Source organism: Loxodonta africana, chromosome 7 (genome assembly GCF_030014295.1).
Source record: "Loxodonta africana isolate mLoxAfr1 chromosome 7, mLoxAfr1.hap2, whole genome shotgun sequence".
Lineage (NCBI taxonomy): Eukaryota > Metazoa > Chordata > Mammalia > Proboscidea > Elephantidae > Loxodonta > Loxodonta africana.
The window spans coordinates 55,455,833-55,474,980 of record NC_087348.1 but is presented as its reverse complement, the minus strand read 5'-3'; the positions used below and the strand labels follow the sequence as shown (position 1 = coordinate 55,474,980).

Here is a 19,148-nt window from a genome sequence, read left to right as displayed (position 1 = left end):
TCTCCTTTCTCCATTAGCAAATGGATGACTCTCTAACCTCAAACTCTTGCTGCTGCTCTGTTGCTTGTTTCTTCCTCCTTCACAATGATTTTCAGTTTGATGTTGGTGGTGTAGGACTTGTGTTTAATTCCTGCCATGATCCTAAAGGGTTCTAGGATTTAGATTTATAAACTGAAAAAACATGTTCACAATGTAATTGATAACTGGCTGGTTCTAGCAAAGAGATTGCAAAATTCATATGTGAGGTGCAGAAGAAATGTCTTTTTACATGCTCACAAGCATATGACTGAGGTGACTTATGCTCATTGATCAAAGACACTGGTGCTAATAAGACATAATAAAACCCCCCCAAAATAATAATCATAATTAGACTATGAAATAAGTAGACCTAACATAGCTTAATGGTTTCACTTAAGATGATCTGATAAAGTTTTTACATTCAACCATTGAGCCAAGAGCGATCTCATTCAGCTTTGCTTTGTTTACTCCTCCAATTAAAAGCCAGAGTTGGAAGATGACTGTGACAATTATGTCAGTGCAGATTGAATCGAGATTCTTGATAGCTACTTGATGCTATTCATGCCAGTGCAGGCTTAACTTTGTTTACACTTCCAATGAATGGCATGTAATTTATGGACAGGCTTCAGTAGGTTCAAGGTTCCAACTGATGACTCAGAAGCGATGGGGATACAATCATCAACTTAACAGAAAAAAATGCATAGTCTCAATTGTTTATTTTCTGATTACTAGTCATGGATCCATGACTTCCTGATCATGGCTTATACCTTTATTACACAAATATGATCAAAAGTATCATTTCTGGACTACTGAATGAAGGTGAATGAGGCCAAAATTCACTTCTAGAAAACCACGAGACATGCGTGGTATATGCATGGGTGTGCTATGCCAGAACTTTGTACATAATTTTTTCATTTCCGTGCATTACGTGTTTGTGCGTATTACTTTCACGGGTGTATTATTTGCGAAAAATACAGTAATCTTACAAATTTTAATCAATCTACCTATTTTATAATCTTAATCTTCTCTAATCCATCCTTTGAAACTTGTACAGAATTAATTTTATGAAAAAGAAATTTGAATATATGCTACAGGAGAAAGTTCAAATTCTTTACCTTGGAATATTATAAGGCACTCTATGAAAGGGCCCTGGTTATCTCTCCAGCTTCGTCTCCTCCTGCTATGATCTAGGCATACTAAATTAAGTTCCCTGACTGTACTGTTCTTTTCCTACTCCATTGCCTTTGCCCTGGAGAGTTCCTCTGCTTAATACAGCTGGAAGACTTCTACTTTTTCCTAAATATTCAGCACAAATGCCACTTTTATATGCTTTCCCTGACTGCCCACGGTAGAAGGTTCTAGTCACTCATTTGAGGTCTCTCTAAACGCTGCACTTCCCTCTATTATAGCATGTATCACACTGTACCTATAAGTGTAAGCTCCATAAAGACAGAGCTGCCTAACAAATCACCTGGCAGAGTAGGCACTCAATACAACCACTTATAAAGTTCTTTTTAAAATTCTTCTTTTTGGCAAATTACTTTGTTCTCAAGAATCTATCCAGTACAAAATAAAAGTCTCGTGTTTCTTCAAGTGTATAAAAAATGCACTCCCTGAATTACATATAACAAACCCAATAAAATATCCAGTTAAGGCATTAAGTCCTCATACTATTACTTGTTGATAATACTTTTATATATTAAACCAGAGAACCACACTAAATGTTAAAAACCTACAAAAAAATTTTTTTAGTAAAATGAATTAAATTGATGTATGTTTTAGTTTGTTCTGTTTTTCGTAAACCAGTACATAAAGAAGTCTTAAGACAGGTAGATCTGAACACAAAGTAAAGCCAAGGAGAAACCAAAGATTCTGTGTAAGTTTGGTAGATGTTTTTTCTTTTGGAGTCAAAAATTTTAAATATCTCTAGAGACAATATGAAGTTTCATGAGAGAGGAAAGAGTGTTTGCTTAAAACTAAGAATCACGGCAGTCCCAATCAATAAACCACATTCTGTTCTTGCTTGACCAAGAAGGTAAGTCTTCTATAATAAAACTGAATGAGTCCATGAAAGACAGGAAATCTGTTACAGTTTTGGGGTTCTTTTGGGGGGAAATGTCATACATAGTGAACATTACAAAAATACAGTATTAATAATGGTGTTAATTGCTGTATAAGCACTCAATTAACTTGCCATTTTGGGTATCTCTCTAGGCAAGCAACATGGCCTTTTTGGTAGGTAAATTACTATAGGGCTCTCCAAACCACCAGAGATGCTTCTTGGGCTGATGACATGTTAAAAGAGCATAAACTACTCAGTTAATAAGGGCTTTTAACATTTTTATTTCAGAGTACTATAAAGAATAATGGTGCTGTAAAACGCCAGGTATTCAGAAATGTCTGCCCATTCCACAGGGATAGATGATTTTAAAGGTAAGCAGTGGGAATATTTACAAATAAAAATGGTGAGAAATTTGTTAATTGCAAGAACTATGTGGTTTAGAAACACAGGAAAGAGAAAGGATGTGAGACATAGTGGAAAACTACAGGAATCTATTTATTAATTATAAATTTTAATAATATATAATATTAACTGTCTACAGGAACCATCAAGACTCTGAGAGTTTCACATATGATATGTGATTTATATAGGATGACTAAATTTAAAAGAAATTCTACATTTATAGTTAGCGTATTGCAAGAATTTTTAGCATACAAACCCCTTAAAATTAATTAATTTAAAAGAAAGAGATGTTTACATATCCCTCCCAATGCGAAACTGAAATCAAATGTAAAAATTAAGCCCCAGACTGAAACAATTACCTGTGCAATTATATCCATTCAAAAAACTACGAATAATTGGTTTAGTAGTATGTTCAAAAACTTCCAACTGAGTTGAAGTTTCATCGAAAACAGTATCAAATACAAATTTAAGATCCTTATTTGGTCTCTTTGTAATATCTCGAGTAACAGTTTTCTTTCCTTGCAAAAAACTGACTTCTTCTTGTTTGGGATCAAAAACTAGGATATGCTTATCTACAACATGAACCACTTTATGGAATCCAGCTGTCTTTTCTTTTGTGTTTTCCGGACGTACACGAACAACTACTTTCATGCGGTGACACAGGTCTTCCTCAGTGACAGACATTGTTATCTTAATTTCTTTGTTTATATAAATGCCTGAGTATGTCCCTGAAATTAAAACGGAAAATAAATGTTTTAGTACTAATTCTACTTGTAGCAAATACAATATTCATAAAAAAAGAGTTATTATTATGAATTGAATTCTGCCCCCCCCCCCCAAAATGTGTTAAAAATCCTTACCCCTGTATCTATAAGGATGACCCTGTTTGGAAACAGGGGTTTTCTTTTGTTATGTCAATCAGATATCAGAGTAGGGTGGGCCCCAAACCCAATCACTTCTGAGTTACAAAAAGAGCAGAATAGGCACAGAGACACACATGAGGAGACGCCACATAAACACAGAGGCACCTGCAAGCCCAGGAACTCCATGGATTGCCAGCTCCTAGAAGGTGAAACAGACAAAGAAGAACCTTCCACCAGAGCAACACCCTGAACTTCTGTTCTGTATAGCCACTCATTTGAAGTATTTTTTTGTTAAGGCAGCACCAGGTAACTAAGACAGTTCTGTTCCATTCACCTGGTTAATGCCACTAAAAATATATATACATTAAAAAACCAAATAAAATCCATTGCTGTGGAGTCGATTCCAACTCATAGCGAGCCTACAGGACAGAGTAGAACCACTCCATAGTGTTTCCATGGAGTGGCTGGTGGATTTGATCTGCTGACGTTTTGAACTGTTGACCACCCAGGGTTCCAGAAATATATATACCCAGTGCCATTGAGTCGATTCCAACTCATAACGACCCTACAGGACAGAGTAGAACTGCCCCATAGAGTTTCCAAGGAGCGCCTGGTGGATTCGAACTGCTGGCCCTTTGGTTGGCAGCCGTAGCACTTAACCACTACGCCACCAGGGTTTCCAGAAATATATACGGGCACTTAAAACACCCTAGACCTAACAAACAAAAGCTGTGATAAATTTTCTTACCTAAAACATTAGTCAAACTGTGGGCTTTAGCTTAAACTCAAACAATATAGCTAAATCATCTATAATCCCAAAAATCCAGCTTTGATTTTTTCACAAGGCCTCCAGCACTACTTTAGCTTGGTCATGGGAAGGGATAGGAAATGATTTTTCAGGATCCTAATGAAGGGAAAGCCTTTGATTCTGAACTATTTGTAGTAAAAGGGATCTTGGCTGTAAACCTCTTGGCAGTGGAAAATGATAGATCCAAGTTGGTCTCTACCTGTATCTCAGAGACCAACAGGGTTAAAAATAGTTCCAAAGATTCATCAGTTAGCAAGCCCAGGTCTGAAGGTGATAGAGATGGTATATACCTTGTTATATATTCAGAGCCATATGGCCCCTAGTCACTGCTCTATAATGTTGTGCAAATTTAAGGAACATCAATGACAGCAAGTTTAAAAAGTATGGTCTGACATATTACTGTCTTAAATGAAGATAGGAAAAGCAATATTATTTTACAAAATATCACATACTATATTATTGTAACATCATTTCTCCAATAATCATTAATCTGGGAACCAAAAGGTTGGCAGCTCGAATCCACCAGTCATTTCTTGGAAACCCTATGGGGCAGTTCTACTCAGGCCTATAGGGTTGCTATGAGTCAGAATTGACTCGATGGTAATGGCTTTGGTTTGACCATGCAGAAAATAACCCAGAATTTGAAGATTAAGAAAAAAACAAAAACTTTTTTTGGTATTCATTCATTTATGTACTTATTTGCAGATTGTTTACCATGTGCCAGGCATTTTTTTAGGCTCTTAGAATATATTAATAAAATAGATTAAAACAAAAACACAAAAACTCTGCTTTTAGAGACCTTACAGTCTAACTGGAAGAGAGAAAATAAATAACAAACCCACTCAGTCCGTCAAAATTATATATTATATTCCCATTTCTGTCAAGTCATTTTTGACTCATAGTGGCCCCGTGTTTCAGAGTAGAACTGCACTCCACAGAGTTTTTAATAGTTGTAATCTAATCAGAGTAGATCAGCAGGCCTTGCTTCTATGGCGCTAAGTGGATTTGAACCACCAACCTTTTGGTTAGTAGTCAAGTGCAAACCCTTTGCATCACTCAGAGACCTTACATGTTATGCTAGGAGGTAATAAGTGCTATGGGAAGAAATAGAACAGATTAAGGGTAATAAGGAATGCTGGGGTGAGGACAGAGTCGTCAATTGCAATAAGGGTGAGCAGGAGGGTAACATTTGAGTAAAGACTTGAAGGAGGTGAGGGAGTTAGTCACACAGATATTAGAGGAAGCACTTTCCAATAAAAGGAATGGCTAGTGTAAAGGTGCTACATGGGTACTTGGTGTTATAGCTGGAATGGAGTGAGCAAAGGGAAGAGTAGTAAGACATGAGGTAAGAGATACAGGCCATGAAAAGAACTTCGGCTTTTACTTTGAATAAGATAAAGAACCACTGGAGGGTGTTGAGCAGAGAAGTGACATACTCCAATAACTTTCACTGCTATGTAGGTACATACTATAGGGAATAGAGACTGGTTAGGCCATTGTAATACAGACAAAAGATGTTGGTGTCGGCTCACACCAGGATGGTATAGCAGAGGCAGTAAGAAGTGGTCAGATTCTGTACACAGTCTGAAGGTAAAGCCAATAGATTTCCTCATAGACAAATGTAGGGTATGAGAGAAAGAGAAGATTCAAGAATAATAACAATGTATTTGGTTGGCATGAGCATTGGAAGAATGGCATTATCATCAACTCAGATGCAAACAACTAAGTGAAAAGCAGATTTTCGGGGGGAGGATAGAAGATCAGTTTTGGACATCTTAAGTCTAAGACGCCCAAGTGGAAGTGTAAAGGCAACTGGAAGCCAAGTCAAGAAGGTGAAGGCTGCCTCCATAGTCTTAATGGAGTTAAGCTTTAAGCTTAAAACTACATAAAGACTTTTGGGAAACCTTTATATCAAGGAGGAGGGAGTGTTAAACGCTACTAGGTCAAGTACTTACAGAGAATTAACTACAGGCCAGGAGAAGAGCAATTTTGGGGGTGTGGTGGAGACAAAAGCCTGAATGGGAGAGGAGGCAGTGAATATAGACAACTCTTTCATGAAGTATGGCTGCAAAAGAGAGCAGAGAAATGGTGCGGTGGTGGGGGAAGAAGGGCAAAAACATTTTTTGTTTATGTTTATTTTTTTAAATGGGAGAAATACCAGCAACGTTAAAGGTAAAATATCATATACTTTTAGACAGAATTCAAATAAGGCCAACACAGTCTAAAAGCAGCAGACACTGGACACAGCTGTGCCTTTTTAGGACTCTGTCCTTCCCCAAAAATAGAATGCTGAAGACGAAGGGATGGTCATTTGGATTCCAACAGTCAGGTCCCAGGTGACTTATGACTCTGTTCATTGTTCATCCTTGAGCTTCTCTGTCTAGCCAAGTCCCATAAAGCACCTATACCTCAGTCCCATGACCTTGGGCAAGTTACTTAACCTCACTGAGTCTCAGGTTTCTCATTAGTATAAAAGAGATAATACCTCATAGGGTTGTTGTGAAGGCTAAAAGAGTTAACAAATACTAAGTGTCTAGGCATTCTATAAGTGTCAATTCTCTTATTTGTCCCCACTTCTCAAAGTGACTGGGGTCACCTTCTTACTGTTTCTCAATGGGTACTCTGAGTAGGACAATTCTTCCGTGTTTGGAATTGTTCCGTGTGTTAGAGGATGTTTAACATTTCTGGTCCTTGTCTATTAAAGGCTAGTAGTGTTCTGTGAGTCGGGATCAACGTGACAGCACTGAGCTTGGCTTGGGCTAGTGTTCTACAGGAGCCCTAGTGGCATAATGGTTAAGTGCTCGACTGGTAACCAAAAGATCAGCAATTCAAGTCCACCAGCCGCTCCTTGGAAACCCTATGGGGCAGTTCTACTCTGTTCTACAGGATCGCTGAGTCGGAACCAACTTGACAGCACCTAACAACAAGTGTTCTACATTCCTTGGGATATGAAAAACTTTCCCCCAGCCCCCAACATTTCTAAAACTCCAGCATATTTTTAAAAGCTTTAGAAATATTCAATAATGTCTTTGACTTTAAGAGATGTACTTTTTTTTAACAACAGGCAAAATATACACAAATAAAACGGCTAAAAAATAAGCATATAAAACACCATGTGATTATTTAAAAGTAAGCGTTAGAATTTCAAGGTAGGAAGGTATTGCTTGCTAACTAATTAGCTAAATAATTCAATAAGTCATTATTGGAGACTGAAGGTAGATAAGTGTAGGTTAAAATCCCAGTTCTACCGCATACTAGGTGTGGTAACAGGCAAACAATTTAGCCTCTTTGTGGCTCCGTTTCCTCATCTGTAAAATGAAACTAATAATGGCACTGACCTCAGAGTTGTGGTGACAATTAAGTGAGTTATATTACTCCATATAGCACTGAGAACAATAAAATGGCACAAGTTATGCACTCTTGTAGACAGCCTGGCATATGTTTGGTTCTCAAATATTTTATTAATAATTGAATCAGTGAATAAACTATAAAAACTAGACACAATAATCAAAGAAACAATTTATCCATTGAAAGTAGAGGTAAACATACAATATATTACTCTAAGAGAAACAACATATTACAGTAGAGTACAATGATTGGCAATAACAGGCAAAAATGTTGAGAACCTTGAAACATCAGAAAAGATCAATCTGCCCAATTTCTTGATTATAAAAATTAGGGAAATGGAAAGATACTGTTATAATCACTGAGGGTGGCTAAAATACTATTTCACTTAAAAAGGTTAATACTCAATTTTCTAGACTATTTCCTTGTGTAGAACAGATGATGACAAGCTGGATGCAGGATCCAGAGTAAGCAACTGAGGTTTGCCAGAATGTCCACATATATGCCGGATGCATGCCAACCCCCAGAATAACTTCCCATACAGCTGATTGGCTGATCACATCATGGAGGATGATTACATCATTACACAACTGCCAAACTACATCTTACATAACTACCAAACCACTGCAAATCATGGCCTAGCCAAGATGACACACAACCAATTATCACAATCCACCCCTTGACAACGTGGCATCTGTACACATCTCCTTAAACCATATATAATCTCTCAATAAAGACAATTACAAAATCATACACGATACTACTAACATGCGTACAACCGAAAACAGACTAGCTCTATTTACATCCTATATTTTATAAGTGTAGAAAAGAAAAATATGTCATGCACACGTACAAGGAAGAAATCCTCATAACAATTACCATCCTCATTTATGCAACTGGTCACATGGTTGTAACTTTTTTAAGGTCGCTATGGAAATTTTGGTGTAGTGGTTAAGAGCTATGTCTGCTAACCAAAAGGTCAGGAGTTCAAATCCACCAGGTGCTCCTTGGAATCTCTATGGGGCAGTTCTACTCTGTTCTAGAGGGTCGCTATGAGTCGGAATCAACTCAATGGCAATGGGTTTGGGGTTTTAGATACGGTCACTATGAGTCAGAACTGACTCAATGAAAATGGGGTTTTTGTTTTGTTTTGTTTTTTCTTCTACCACCCATTGTGTTCCCTTTACCCCCAGCAAGCACTTCAGCTGGTCATGGTTCTTTGCCTGGTGGGATAACCCAAACCTTTGTTCCTGAGGGTTTGGGCCATTAGCAGTCATGTCGGCATTGGGTTGCTATAGTTTTCCACTGACTTTATCACAGGGTATGGTAGTACTAAGAGATGCCCTAAGGGATCTGTATTCCAGACATGCTCTTTTTTTTTTTTTTCCCTCCATTATGCAACACCAAACCAATTTCCCTTTGGTAATCAGGGTCAATGACACCAGCCAACAGCGTAACTCCCTTTTTTGCCTGTTGATCCAGAGGCATGAGGAGCCCAAAGTGGCCAAATGGCATTCTTAAATTCCAGTTCAACTGAATCACGTTGTGTCCCCAGGTGCGAGCATTCCTTTCTTTGGAACTAGACCTCTAGGCCGCCAGAGTATAGGGTTGCTGGGACAAAAGCAAACATTCTGTGAGTAGGTCACTAGGGGTAATAGTGAATGGTGCCACTCCCATTTTTCATCCCTTAATTCCTGGACCTGGGGATTCAGGCTATGGGAGAAACAGCACCGTATACTGGATGCTAGTTTAGAGCACATATACCCTCCTGGAGAACTCTGCCCCAACCCTGCAAAGTACTGACACAGAGCTGGCACTGTAATTTGTCTTTAGGAGGCCATACCATCATTCTATCAAGCCAGATGAGTCAGGATAATGGAGAACGTGCTAAGACCAGTAAACTTCATTTGCTGTGAAGTGAATCCTGTGATCCAAAGCAATGCTGTGTGAAATACCGTGATGGTAGATAAAGCATTCTGTGAGTCCACGGATGGTAGATTTGGCAGATGTATTGAGTACAGGGAATGCAAATCTGTATCCAGAGTGTTCATCCCAATAAGAACAAAATATTGCTCTTTCCATGATAGAAGCGGTCCAATGTAATCAACCTGCCATCCGGTTGCTAGCTGATTGCCTGGAGGAATGGTGCCATAGTGGGAACTCAGTGTTGGTCTCTGCTGCTGGCAGATTGTGCACTCAGCAGTGGCTATAGCCAAGTTGGCCTCTGTGAGTGGACTCCACGTTGCTGAGCCTATGCACAACCTCCATCCCTCCTATCGCAGCCACTTTGTTCATGAGCCCATTGAATGATGACATGACTGGCTGAGGAAAGAAGACTGGTTTCTACAGAATGTGTCATTCCATCCACTTGATTGCAAAAATCCTCCTCTACTGAGGTCATCCACTGGTGAACAGTCACATGTGACACAAATATCTTTTTCTCTTTGGCCCATTCAGAGTGGTCTATAAACACAGTTCTTCCTCATACATCCTTGTCTCGAATTTTCCAATCATGTTCCTTCTAAGTCCTTGACTATATGGCCAAACCATTGGCCACAGCCTATGAATCAGTATACAATCACACATCTGGCCATTTCTCCTTCCAAGCAAAGTGAACAATCAGGTGCACTGCTCTAAGTTCTGCCCATTGGGAGGATACCCCTTCACTACTGTGTGTCTTTCAGGGAGATCCCAAAAAGCGGCTGTATTGCTGCCACTGCCTGCTTTTGAGCGATTCCTGCACTGTAATTGTGTCTTTAGGAGGCCACTTCCTTTATCCTCAGCATGCATGGTGGCTTGGCCCATGTTTAAGCATTCAGTCTCTAGTAAGGCCCAGTAACAAGTCAAAAATTGTTTCTCAAAAGGAGAGTAGTTATCTGCAGAGGATGGCAGGGTTTCCTCCAAAATCATAACGGCCTGCACTGTGATTCACCAATACGGGCCTGCCAAAGGCTCCAGACAGCATCTCTATCTGCAATGGATACTTCGATTGCCATTACATCAGTTGGATCATATGGCCCAAGTGGCGGAGTGGCTTGCACAGCAGCCTGAACCCGTTGCACAGCCTTTTCTTGTCCTGGGCCACACTCAAAGCTAGCACACCCAAATGACGGAAATGCTGTCTCTAAAATTCAAAGAGATCAAACAGTTATTGTACCTCCTTTTTAGTTCTGGGAGGGTCTAGGTATAACAACTTATCCTTCATTTTAGAAGGATTATCTTGACATGCACCACACCACTGAACCCTGAGAAATTTCACTGAGCTGGAAGGTGTCTGAATTTTTGTGGAATTAATTTAATACGCTCTAGCATGCAAATGGAGCCCAGGTGACACAGTGGTTAACAGCTCGGCTGCTAAGCAAAAGGTTGGCAGTTTGAATCCAGCAACTGCTCCCTGGAAATCCAATGGGGTAGTTCTACTGTATCACAATCCGGTCGCAATGCATCGGAATCGACTCGACGGCAATGGGTTTGGTTTTGGTTTAGCACATGAATGTTTTTCCATTAAGTTCAGAGTCACTGACACCTCTTCCTTACTATGTCCAATCAGCATAATGTCATCAATGTAATGGACCAGTGTGACCTGTTGTAGATGGGAAAGTCAATCAAGGTCCCTGTGGACTAAATTATGATATAGGACTGGAGTTTTGATATACCCCCAGGGTAAGATAGTGAAGGTGTATTTCTGGCCTTGCCAGCTGAAAGCAAAATGGTGCTGGTGGTCCTTCTAAACAGGCTGGAAAAAAAGGCATTGGCTAGATCAATAGCTGCATACCAGGTACCAGATATATTAATTTGCTCAAGCAATGAAACCACATCTGGAACAGCAGCTACAATTGGAGTCACAGTTAAGTTTACAATAAGCCACTGTCATTCTCCAAGATCAGTCTGTGTTTTGCACAGGTCAGATAGACAAGTTGAATGGGGATGTGGTGGGAATAACCACCCCTGCATCCTTCAAGTCATTGATGCTGGCTGTAATCTCTGCAATCCCTCCAGGAATGGAATATTACTTTTGGTTTACTATTTTCCTGGGTAGGGGTAGTTCTAATGGTTTCCGCTTGGATTTTCCTACCATAATAGTCCTTACTCTATTTGTCAGGGATCCAATGTGGGGGTTCTGCCAGTTGCTGAGTATATCTATTCCAATTATGCATTCTGGAACTGGGGATATCACTACAGGATGAGCTTGGGGCCCCACTGTACCCACTATGGGATGAGCCTGAACCAAGGCTCCATTAATAATCTGAGCTCCATACATCCCCACTCTAACTGGTGAGCCACAATGACATTTTGGGTCTCCTAGAATCAGTGTGAGTTTAGAGCCAGTATCCAGTACTCCCTTAAAAGCATAATTATTTCTTTTTCCCGAATGAACAGTCATTCTGGTAATAGGCCATAGATCCCTTTGGGGAAGGCTGGGAGAAAGATTAACAGTATGAAATTTTGGTAGCATAGCAGAGTTCTACCTCAAGGGGACCCAGCCTCCCTTTCATTTAAGGGGCTGTGGGTTTGTAAGCTGGCTCAAGTTTGGGAATTGACTGAGGGGTTGTGACTCTCTTTTGGAGATTTGAGTTAGACTGCCTTTCACTTGACCCAGAATTCTTTCGCTTGTAAAGATTAGGTAAATATTTAGTAGACTGCCCATCTATTTCACTCCTAGGAACACCATGGAATAAGTAGCCAATGCTATAAATCCATATGAGTCAGAGTATTCTGATGGCTGCTTTGACTCTGTTATCCACTACGGTAATCACGCTTACCTTGTGATTGTTGACTGAGTGTCGCCACTTGGCCCCTACCACTAGTGGGTCAAATCAGCCCCACTGTAGCTAGGTGTTTAATTCAGTTACGGCAGTTCTCAGTATCAAATCTGACTTACATAAAATAGCAATTATAGCAGTCTTCAAGGATGCTAGGGTTCCCTTCACAAACTTGTTCCTCACTGTTGTTGTAAGAGGTAGATCCTGAGTATTCCACGTTTGGGTCTGTGAGTCTAACTTGATAAATACACCCCAACATGCCAATTTCCCTAAGCCTTTGGATACCTTCTTCTACAGTGTACCAAGGCAGGTCTGGTACTTCAACTTGATTTAGCGTAGGCCACTGTTTAATCCATGCTTCAGTGCCTCAACCAAATAAACCGTTAGATTCTTTCCTAACCTCTTGAGCTGAAACATTGAATGAAGAATCTGTGCTTAATGGGCCCATATCAATAACTCAGACTGATCCATCTTTATGTTCCTTGCACCGTGATCCTACACCCTTAATACCTATTCCCACACATATTCCCCAGGTTTCTGTTTGTACATATTAGAAAAGTCAAGCAGTTCTCTTGCAGTGTCACACTTTGTATTTCAACTTTTTTGGGCTCGTGAGGACTAAGTCTAGTCGTGGATCTAGAAATAAAAATGAGTGGTCCTGGGAGCATACAGAAATGTTTTGTAAGGTATCTACCCCAGGCGATGCCCCAGGCAGTGACTCAGATGCCGCCCTGGTGATCTCAGACAAATGCTCTTCAGACAAAGCTGGGGTTAATTTCATCAGATGTGGGTAAAAGGGATAAAGGTTTTACTAGGAAGGGTGGTTTACCCAAAACCCAGTGCCGTCGAGTCAATTCCAATTCAAAGGGTGGTTTAGCAAACAAAAATGGAATAATCTCTTCAGATGGGAGTAAGATGCTTGTTTTTGTTGGCAGGAGTGATTCAATGGAATTTAGAGGCTCAAGGTCCCTAGCTTCCTGATTAATCTGCCCATATGTCCCTATCCCAAGTTTCAGGATCCCATTTCTTCCCAATCAATGCCCCCAATTCAACTTCAGACATCATCTGAGGTTGGGAATTCAGTTGGCGATGTAATTCATCCACTCTTATGATGTCTTTGGATTTGGTTTTCAACAACATCAACTCATATTACAAGAAATAAGGCTTTCTTTCAGGGCACAAGTGTTAACTTTGAGGTCTTCTATGCAGTGCTTGAGCTTTGACTCCGAAGCCCTGAGATCATTTCTCTTACAGCACTTTGTCCAACAAAACTAGGGCATACCAGTTAGCTTCCCCATACTACTCATTCTGACAAAATTGTAAAAAACTATCAAACATATGATCACCCAGAACCTCGCTTCTCATCAATACTTGATCTATTGCTGGTGACAGTCTGCATATTAATATTGCTACCTCATGCCATGGATTAGCAGAAACGTCTTTACTATTGGAGGCAGAGTCATTTAAGACTAGTCAGGCTTGAGAACCAATTTAGAAAACTCATCCTTATGATTTTGTTTCTCTAGAACCACTCTCGGTACTAAATGTCTAAATGTCTCAGGCTGTGTTGTCTAGAGAAGCAAAACCAGTGAAAGGCAGAGAGAGAAAAAGAAAGAAGGAAATATTTATCTATACCTACATAAGTGTAGGAAACCCTGGCGATAGTGATTAAGAGCCATGGCTGCTAACCAAAAGGTTGGCAGTTCAAAACCCTATGGGACAGTTCTACTCTGTCCTTTAGGGTTGCTATGAGTTGCAACTGACTTGACGGCAACGGATTTGGTTTTTTTGGTTTTATATAAATATAACCCATTGCCATCAAGTCGATTCCGACTCATAGCGACCCTACAGGACGGAGAAGAACTGCCCCACAGGGTTTCCATGCCCGTGATCCAGTGGCCTGCTATCTGGGCAGCTGATCTTGCGTTTGTCAGCCCCTGCAGCTATGTGAATCAGGAGAAGCCTCCAGCCTGATGCCTAACCAATAGACTTGGGACTTGCCAGCCTCTACAACTGCCTGAGTCATTTCCTTGAGATATGTTTGCTGATCACATCAGATTACATCATGGAGGATGAATACTTCATTATGTAACTGCCAAACTACATCATTACATAACTGCCAAACCACTGAGAGTCATGGCCCAGCCAAGTTAACATATAACCTTAACCATCACAACGTATCTAGCCACTACTCCAAATTAAGTTAAAGATTCATCAATTATATGCAAGTACAATAATAAATTTAATTAAGTGACTGTGCATACTGACACCTTTGTCAACAGCAATCAGTTCATGCTAGTATCTCCTGACAATTCTTGGCTCTAAACTCTCCAGTGATTTTCCTGTATAGGAATAAAATATAAACTCCTTAGTATGGCTTAGTACAGCAAAAAAGAGGAAAACCCTCAATGAGATGGATTGACACAGTAGCTGCAACAACGGGCTCAAGCATAATGATTGTGAGGATGGCGCAGGACCGGAGACTATTTCGTTCTGTTGTACATAGGGTCGCGAGGAGGCAGAACCGACTTGATGGCACCTAACAACAATAACAGTACTGCTTGTAAGTTCCACATCATCTGGCCCATTTACCTCTCTCATTCCTTTTCCTAATGTTGTCCTCTGCCTTGATTATTCTACTCAAGCCACTCTGGCCTTCTTACTGTTCCTAAAACACTTCATCTTGCTCTGGCCTAGTGATCTTTGCACTTTCTATTCCTTTTGCCTGGAAGGCTCTACCCTTAGATATTTCCAAGTTTTACTCCTTTACTTTATTATTCAGGTCTTGCTTAAATCACTTCACAGAGGGATTCCCTTAAAGACTCCATCCAAAATAATGCCACCTTACCCTTGTCTCAAGGAGCCCTGGTGGTGCGGTGATTAAGTGCTCAGTTGTTAACTGAAAGGTTGGCAATTTGAACCACCAGCAGTTCCATGGAAGGAAAATGTGGCAGTCTGCTGCTGTACAGGTTACAGCCTCAGAAACCCTATGGAGTAGTTCTACTCTGTCCTACAGGGTCGCTATGAGTCGGAATCGACTCTATAGCAGTGGGTTTGATTTTGGTTTGGCTCTTTTCTCCCCAATCCCTAAACTCTTTATTTATTTATTTTTTTGTAGCAGCTAGCACTAATCAGGTAATATATACCATTTGGTTGCATATTTATTGCTTGTTTCCCCTCCAGAATATAAGGCACTGTGAGCGTAAACTTCATCTGTACCCCAGAACACCCTAGAACCAACATTCAGTGCCGTCGAGTCCGACTCGTAGCAACCCTACACGACAGAGTAGAACTGCCCGGTAGAGTTTCCAAGGAGCGCCTGGCAGATTCAAACTGCCGAACCTTGGGTTAGCAGCTGTAGCACTTAACCACTACTCTACCAGGGTTTCCACCCTAGAACAGTGCTTAGCAAATGTTAAGGACTCAATACATATCAGAATAAATGAATGAAAAACTGAAAAAGGTTTCATAATATATGTGCAAAAAAACAAACGCAAAATAACAGCCAGAGTATGCTATCATTTGCGTTTTAAAAAGATACACACATATTCGTATATGCATGGGTTCTCTCTGGAGGGGTACGCAAGAAACTGATAACAGCAGCTGCTGGCCTCTGTGAAGGTCTAGGTAGAAGGGAGGCTCATTTTCCATTTTATACCCTTTTGGACTATTTGGATTTTAAACGAGTCTTAGGTATTTGCATTTGAAAAACAAAAAACCCATAATAATGACAACGAAAAATTATTAAAATTTACCTTAATCTCAACCTTTCGTTTAATAACAATAAGTTATATTCGTGAAACACTTTCTACTGCGTTCCTATTCCACAAATAGAAATGTGCTATGAAATTTATATACATTTAATCCCCATGGGATAGCTATAGGTGGAAAATCTACTTGAAGGCACTTAACAACAATCCCCATAAAAATCCTATGATGTAGGTATTATGATTATCCTTGTTTTATAGAGGGAGAAACTGTAGTATAGAAAGATTAAGTTAACTGGCCAAAGTTACACTACTGGAAATAGGAGACATGAGATTTGAACTCAGACTGCTGAATGTAAAGTCCAATTATTTAATCACTACTCTCCCTGATATAAATATACAACTTCCAGATATTTTCTCATAGAAAAACTTAAAAACATATATTTACCTATTTTTGATAGAAACCTCTGAGCCTAGTATAGGAGCTCATTGAACAAATGTTGAAATCAAACTGAAAGTTTATGATTTCCATGTGCTTGTCAGGTATCTTACAGTAGCCATTTTTTTTTTTAAAGCAAATATACTATTATTAGGGAACTCTTGGATTAGATCAACATGGTGATAACTAGTAATAATGAAAAACAATCATTAACATTTGTGTACCCTCTGTGCTAGATGTTATGTTAAACATTTGACATTCATCAAATCATTTAATCCTTATAATAATCATAGAAGGTAGGTCCTATTATTGTCTCCACTTAACAAAAACAGAGATTTAGCCTTAGAAAGGATAAGCAATTTTTCTAAGCTGACATAGCTAATAAGTGGGGAGCCAGAATGAAAACGCATACCCAAATTCAGAATCTATGTTGTTAACAACTAGGCGCTACTCGAATTAGAAGAGAATGCTTCCAAACGAAAGTACAGAAATTTTGGAGAAATTATCCTGGATATGGAGTGATATGGTTATGAATTATTTCTTAAGTACAAACTCAAATCTGAATTAGGTTTGGACTCAAACTTTTTTGGGGGGCTGAAAACTATCCTTGACACTGTCATTTATAATCTCTAACTTAAAACTCACACCACCTTGTTGAAGTAGGTATAATCATAATCTACTGAAGAAATTCAGGTTCTGAAGGTTATAAGGACAGAGATGACATTCAAACTTTTTGATTCCAAGATCAATATTTTCCCATAACACCATACATGTCTTGAAGGGAAGTTTATGGTAGATAATTAGTATCATGCTCTTTTATGGTATTTCAAAAGTAACAACCCTTTTGTAAAGGTAAAGGCAATGGATCCTGTATATCTTTCAGACCCATGTCTGTGAATGGAGCTATAAAAACAGAGTAAGCATATCATTTCAGGAAGAAGCCATACATGCCCTGTAATATGACATATCTCAAGAATAGGTCAGAGAACTTACATTCAGCATCATATTTGATTATGCTGTGTTCGTTTTTTTTTTAAAGCTGTCACAACATTGGTGCAACAGACATTACTAGCAGCTCTGCATCTAACATCAATAAAATTAAATATACTATGTAAAAGACTCAATTGAGAGGACTGGGCAAACTGTCAGGGCTTCCAGAACCCAACCACTAATATTTTTCTCCTTTCTTTTGAATAATGTGTTAGAGCCATTGCTTTCTTGACTCACAAGCATCACGGAAAACAAAAGTTCAAATGGCAAGGGTGACATTGACTGCTGGGCTATTTCTTCCTCCTAGTTTTCATATAGTTGGTAGTACAAAAAACATTTTCTTGTGTGCTTTAATTGGCTTGATGTATGTTTATAGTAAGACAAGATGCACTTTAAATTGAAAATATTATATACTTGTAAATCTCTATTCAGTAACTTAAAATAAGATTAGTTATGATTATTAAAGGCAGATACTCTTTATTTTACTGAAACAGTTCTTAAAAAATAATAGAATTTAATAACAAGCACTATCAACTCTTTGGACCTTATATTCCCAAGTACCAGAGTGCAAAAATCCCCCCACAAAACCTAAGGTGGGGAGGGGAAAGGGTGCTGGAATGACACTTAACACGTAAAACCTATAGAATGTCTATACATTCTGCCTAATGTTCCACAGCTAATAACCAGTACTACATATTATACAGCAAACTTATTCAGCTCTGGCCAAATAATCTCTTCTTATATAGTAAACAACAGCCAGCCTTGACCTTTCTGTAACTGAGCGCCTAATGAGCAGCTAAAGGAGTTTTGCAGAAACTAAAAATAGACAACAGAAAGACTGATTCTCAGTGCTTAAAGTGTCTTTCATTAGCAGTGCACTTTACCAAAGCAGTATCCCTTCCATACCTGGTCTGATCACCAGTAATCCCGTGAGGCAGTCAGGGGAGGTCTTATCTTGATGCTACAAAAGTAGAAACAGGAGCTTGGCTTGGGGTGGGCTCCCGATTGACCTGTGCCAGGCTAACAACAGATCTTCACTGGACAAAAATTTTATGTCTTGGCGAACCAGTGTTCTCCATTTGATAGTTAAGCACTGAGTTACGCTTACTTCTGCGTCTCCAAAGTTGGAGTCTGGAAGGAACTTCATGCTGCAAGATAGGGGACAACTAAGTGCTATGCCGAAGTCTGGGAAGGGGGGCCAAGATGCCCTTTAAAACTTCCGACTTCCTCTCAGAATTTAAGGCAGGTGATTCCTGCCTTCCTGCTGAGCTGTCAAGGGCTCACCTTAAGGCTAACTCTTGCTCTAGCGCGTTCTCGAGCCCGTCCTTCATTTTACTTTTTCCTCAGGAGCCCTGACAACTCCTCAGCCCCCACCCAACGCTCCGGCGTTTGTCAACAAGCACCACTTGGACCGACTTTTCTTTAGACCTGAAGAGGCGGGACCCTTCGCTCCCAGTGGGGCAGGTCATTAGAAAGAGCAACCCAGAGACCAGAGTTTCCACTTCGCGTGACCCTCACTCACCTCAAGCCCACAAGAGGCCACCGCTACCACTTCACTTTGATACCAGACTCACCGCGCTTCAAAATCAGCCACAAGATTCAAACCCAAGCCAGCTTCCTAAGCGCCTCATTTTATTGGCTGCCGCCTGTGTGACATCATCACGCCGGACGTTGCCGCGGCGCGTGACTGCTTGGCGCCTAGAGATTCAGTGGCGCCGCGCCGGGAAGCGACCCGGCTCCTCGTCGCCGTG

At 40.0% G+C, this 19,148-nt stretch overlaps 1 protein-coding gene across 4 annotated transcripts in view; it reads right to left on the bottom strand.

Moving 5' to 3' along the window:
• Positions 1–19,128, bottom strand: part of KIF18A (kinesin family member 18A) — a 100,033-nt gene extending 80,905 nt beyond the window's left edge. Inside the window, exons 1-3 of one of the 4 annotated variants that reach the window (XM_003412309.4) lie at positions 18,920–19,128; positions 18,304–18,358; positions 2,842–3,210 (exon numbers count right to left, since the gene is read on the bottom strand). In XM_003412309.4, coding sequence (XP_003412357.1) covers positions 2,842–3,166 — 325 coding nt within the window. In that variant the 5' untranslated portion in view covers positions 3,167–3,210; positions 18,304–18,358; positions 18,920–19,128. Of the gene's footprint in view, positions 1–2,841; positions 3,211–18,303 lie in introns of all 4 variants that reach the window. The other 3 variants (XM_023550769.2, XM_023550768.2, XM_023550770.2) reach the window with 3 other exon arrangements.
• Between the last annotated feature and the right edge of the window lie 20 nt (positions 19,129–19,148).